At 31.6% G+C, this 5,032-nt stretch overlaps 1 protein-coding gene across 1 annotated transcript; it reads right to left on the reverse strand.

The window, feature by feature from the left end:
* Positions 1–1,169: 1,169 nt before the first annotated feature.
* LOC143073085 (galactose-specific lectin nattectin-like) lies at positions 1,170–3,593 on the reverse strand. The gene is made up of 3 exons (XM_076248357.1): positions 2,596–3,593; positions 1,910–2,083; positions 1,170–1,592 (listed from the first exon to the last, which is right to left on the reverse strand). Exons 1-3 carry the CDS (start codon positions 2,912–2,914, stop codon positions 1,369–1,371), a joined length of 717 nt encoding a protein of 238 aa, XP_076104472.1. The 5' UTR covers positions 2,915–3,593; the 3' UTR covers positions 1,170–1,368.
* Positions 3,594–5,032: the final 1,439 nt, after the last annotated feature.

Raw genomic sequence — 5,032 nt, forward strand, 5'->3', positions numbered from 1 at the left:
AAAAACATAAGCATTATTTTTTTTTAATTTGAGGTTTCATGACTTTAATATGCACGTTTTATAAAAATGGATTATGAAGAAGACATATTTGTAAAGAGATTTCTTATTGAAGTGTATGTTTCCATATTTTTTCTGTTCTTAATTTTAATCTTAATTACGACCGGCAAAATAGAAAAACTCTATATAAATTGCTATTGTGCCGGAGCCGGCAAAATAGCCACTGCCAAAAATGAAATGTATATTTTCACAAATGAATTGGATATATTACCACCGGGTATTTTCATTAAAATTCAGACAGTACTGTAGAAGAACCAGCTAAAACATTTAGCGAAATTCTAAGGGGCCCAACTTAAGTAAATTACTTGACGAACGCGCGGTGTTTTAATAGCCTTGGATGTAAAATGTACACGGTATTCCTATCAAAATCCAAGATCAAGATACTTAGGCTAGTAACCTCGTTATGTCGAGAAGAGTGTAGTACAGTGATTTTGTCATAGTTTGGTTAAGATGAACATGGCTGTGTTTAGTGTTTTTGATGACAAACAGTGCAAATATATAAACATTCAAATATTTTGTTAAATGAACAAGTACTATCTTTTGCGTTTTCATTTCATGTATGATTCATTGCGCGTATATTGTATACGTTTACAATGAATTTTTAAAATTAGTCATTTTGAAAAATTGCTGAAATATCAAAAAATTATATAACCACTAAAACAACAAGGGAATATATAAAATCCCGTATTTTTACTAGAAATTAAAAAAAAAAATAACTGAAATATTAAAGAACTTTTTTTTTACAGATTTACTGGTTGAATTCGGGGGTTTTCTTTTCTTTAACAGTGGTAAATCTATGTTTGGTGTGAATCATATCTTGTGCAAGTCTATTTTATGATTAGTTTGAATACCGTTGAAAACATATTTTGTCTATTGTGGATAGTTGTCTCATTGGCAAATCCTACCACATCTTGTTATCTTTATATTGACTCATCTGATAAACAGAAATAAATAAATACAACTAAGAAAAAGACTAAAGGTATACAGTAGTTCTAAGACTACTTCTAGTAACGGGAACTTGTTTAAAGCCAGTTAAATCATATTCTAAAGCATGTTTCCCAGACTAAAATATCAATCATTATACACCAAATAAGTAGATATTAACAGAACGAGTAAAAAATTGACCTTGTGCAATGCCAAAATATGAACAGTTTGAATATAAGTATAGAATGTCTTATTTATTTTTCTGTCTTGAAATTCTACTAAACCAATAATGCCTGTGCATAAAGAGGTCATAAAGATGAAATTGTAATGTATTTTGAAAAAGAAGCCTGCTTTGCATGTTCATTTTCACTAATTTCTTATATCAAGTCAGGTTTTCTCGCATAAGAATCCTCCTAATGTTGAGCCATCTGTCTCTTCCCATCCATAAGACGATGCTTTATTCATAGCGAGATGATCTTTAGCATCATGCCCAAAAGGCGTGGTAGGACTCCAGTTGAAGTATTTCATAAGCTGTCCATCATCGAACGCCCACGTGCCTTCCTTTGCAGAATCGTTTCCTTGGATGTAGACTAAATTTTCGTTGTAGAAATCTGAAATGGAAAATTGTGTTAATTAATTGCTTGCTGTGTAGCTGTAAGTCTGTAGAAAATAAGATTGATATATGTGTATAAGGTAGAAATTATCATCATATAACAACCGTTCGGGGCCTTAAGAAAATGGTGATTCTCTAGATATTTCAGAAGATTATGCATACAACTAACACATGCTATCTTTAAAGTCAATTATCATTCCAATCATAAGTACTTGTACAAAGTAGAAGAGGCCCGGTGTTGTTTCTCTCTTACTAAAATTTGGCACCAGCTAGTGTATCTATAATCATGAAATCGAGAAGAAAAATGTTCCTTACCCAAATATGTCATCAAATGAGTCTGTTGTAGTTGACTTTGGACTCTAAGCAGTTGTCCGCCATTGCGACGACACGTAATGTCAGCTTCATACACATTTTTAAGATCGTCAAAGTATTGGTAACACAAGGAAGCTTTCCTGTTCTGGTTGAAACCATCCATAGGTGGACAGGTACCTGAAGAATATATATATATATAGAAAGCGAATTTGGTGGTACGATGTTAGCAGGGTTTCTGTAAATTATCAAGTTATGATGGTTTACAGAATGAAAAAAAAACAACCTTCTGATACAGTAAGAGTATAATAAACTGATATTTCACTTTGGTAGAACATTGTGGAGGTGGCATCCGTAAAGTTTTCGAAGGGATTTTTTACTTCCTAACGGATAGATCATAGCAGGATTACTAGCTCTGGAATACCATTTTAACAGGGAAATACATACTCAATATACAGGTGCTGCTGGAATGTTGCTACATAAAAATGAAAAAGTTCACAATCGGCAAGCTGAACTCTATCTCTTGTCATAAAGTTTTTTCTCTACCAACTTTTTAAACGCCTTTAAAACATTTTGCAATGAAGTCAGCTTTCATAAACAGAAGATATAGGGAATGGTGATCTAAATTTCAATTTGCTGTCTTTATAAATAAAAAAAAAGCTATTATTATAATTTTTAATAAGAAAACTCACTTTCATAAACGTTATAGTATCGCCAACCCATATCATCTTTCCACTTCCCATTATTTCCCGGGATATTTACACTCATTAGTCGACATTCCGTGGTATTCTGACGGTAGAAATATGCCATACATGCTAAGTTCTGGAGGCAATGGAACGCACATTTTCTTATACTTTCCGTCTTAAATGTTCCGATAGAATTTTTATCCACGATTTTATTTGTTTGGTTTAAATTCTCAATTGCAAAAATCGAACTTATCCCTGACTGGGAACAATAAATTGCCCGGGTATACAGAATTGTCCATACTAGAATCGTAGTAATAGTCATCATTGCTGTCTAAGTATTGTTACTGTGAAGTTATACTGTAAGACGGCATGATCAAGCGATTGTCATTTATCTGCCTTACATGTAGAGGAATTAAAGTATTCACGAATGTTAAATGAAGGAGATACTGCAAATTTTGTTTTAATCGCTCAACATGAAGATGTTATTCCATCAATTAATTATAGCACTCTGAATTATTGGTTTTTGTGGTACCTAATCATTATTTTCCAATACAAAGTGAATTTTAATTTATATACTGCACTCTAATCATCTTTTAACTTTTAGTCCTCATTTCAATTACAATCAATATACATCGTTGCATAGATAAGCCTTTTATTATTACATGCACTCAAAATGTGATTGGTTTTGCATTTAGGGTTGTTTCTTTTTATTTAGTTACCGTAAATTGTTACTAAAACAAAAGTTTTATAAGAGCCGTTAATTCTGTTTGATTGCTGAAACTATGCCTGCTTAACCAAGTGACAAGAATTTCATGCATTTCTAGGAGGAAATACTATACAGATGTTACATCCCTTTAAAACATTCTATATTTATTTTCTAGTAGATTCAGAATTTAATTGTTTTACATTTGTCATTTCAGTGCCTATAGTTTGCTATGTAGTACGGTGTTTCCTCAATGTTGACCTATAGCAGTTATCTTCTACAACATACCACATCTACATAATTTTGAATAATTAATAATGTGAGCCTCCACTAAATTGAATATCAATTTTGTTTTGGAAATGTAAGATTTCTTGTCAATTATTACCATGTTTGTTCTTTGAAGAGCTACTACATTTGTAGAATTTTGTTTTAACATTTGTGTTTAAATAACATTTTTCTTCAACAAATGCAAGCACATCAGTTCTTTTACACACTGCACACCTGGATCTTAATGGATTTTCAGGTATGACCATCCTTAGGCATCCTACAACATAATATATACTCATGACTTAAATCTCTTTTTTTTAAATTTGGCTTTTTTGACCTATTTGTTGATTGTGTCCTGCTGTTCATTTTTACTTTTTACATTTTCTATCTTAATTACTGTTATTTCAGAAAACATTTTTGATAGAAATGGACAGTACATTTTAAACATTTCTGCTCTGTCAGACTTTCTCTATCTATAGCTGTTAAAAATAATTAACAAACTTCCATTTACCCATATATAAAAAAGAAGATGCAGTATGATTGCCAATGAGATAACTCTCCACAAGAGACCAATGACACAGAAATTAACAACTATAGGTCACTGTACGGCCTTCAACAATAAGCATAGCTCATACTATTGTTTATATTTCTAGCCATGTTCACAATGTTAGTTGGCAGACAGAACCATTTGACAAAAGATATAAACTAGATACCTAAATGATGGCTATGGCCAATTTGCCAAATTAGAATGAAATTCAAAACAGTGTAGCTGTGGCCATTGATTGACACATTAAAATCATCCATTGACTGGGACAATTTAGGTGAACGTTTGTATGTAACGACCAATGCTCACTATGTACTTTTTAAAGACACTTAAACTATGAGGTCACTAAAGGTTCTCAACACCTAAATAAAGTAATTCGAAAAATTAATCAGAAATAACACGATATTTTGATTTATATCAATTATATAAATCAAAACACAAAGGTTATTCCTGATTAATTTTTCGAATTATTTTATAATTAAAGGCGTTAAGAAACCTATGGTGACCCCACAGTTTAAATGTCTATCGTAGGTACGTCGTGAACAGTGGTCGTTACAGACAAACGTTCACGTAAATTGTCCCAGTCAATGGATGATTTTAATGTGTCAATCAATGGCCACAGCTACACTGTTTTGAATTTCATTCTATTCACTAACTAACTCAAAATGAATAATCATTAGGGAGGATTACACACTAGTTTGACGGTAGGATACAGAATCATCTATATAGATATGATCCTGAAGACATGAGAAACACACACAAAAAAAAGGTCTTCTCATTTAGTATTATGGATAACTGTATAAATGAAGCAATATTAATAGCACTATATATTTTTATTTGTGATAAATAATAGCATATAAATTCTATGCTTTATAAATTCAACATCTTAGAAACATACTTAACATGAAATAACAGAAATTTCAAGCATT

Source organism: Mytilus galloprovincialis, chromosome 4, assembly GCF_965363235.1.
Source record: "Mytilus galloprovincialis chromosome 4, xbMytGall1.hap1.1, whole genome shotgun sequence".
In the NCBI taxonomy this organism is placed as follows: Eukaryota; Metazoa; Mollusca; class Bivalvia; order Mytilida; family Mytilidae; genus Mytilus; species Mytilus galloprovincialis.

What these genes read in the sequence shown, in the direction of transcription:
- LOC143073085 (XM_076248357.1), bottom strand. Translation starts at nt 2,914, where the DNA reads ATGATGACTATTACTACGATTCTAGTATGGACAATTCTGTATACCCGG. An exon ending in ATACTATAACGTTTATGAAA is followed by an intron (nt 2,084 to 2,595) that starts GTGAGTTTTCTT and finishes TATATTCTTCAG; the next exon opens with GTACCTGTCCACCTATGGAT. An exon ending in TCATTTGATGACATATTTGG is followed by an intron (nt 1,593 to 1,909) that starts GTAAGGAACATT and finishes TTTCCATTTCAG; the next exon opens with ATTTCTACAACGAAAATTTA.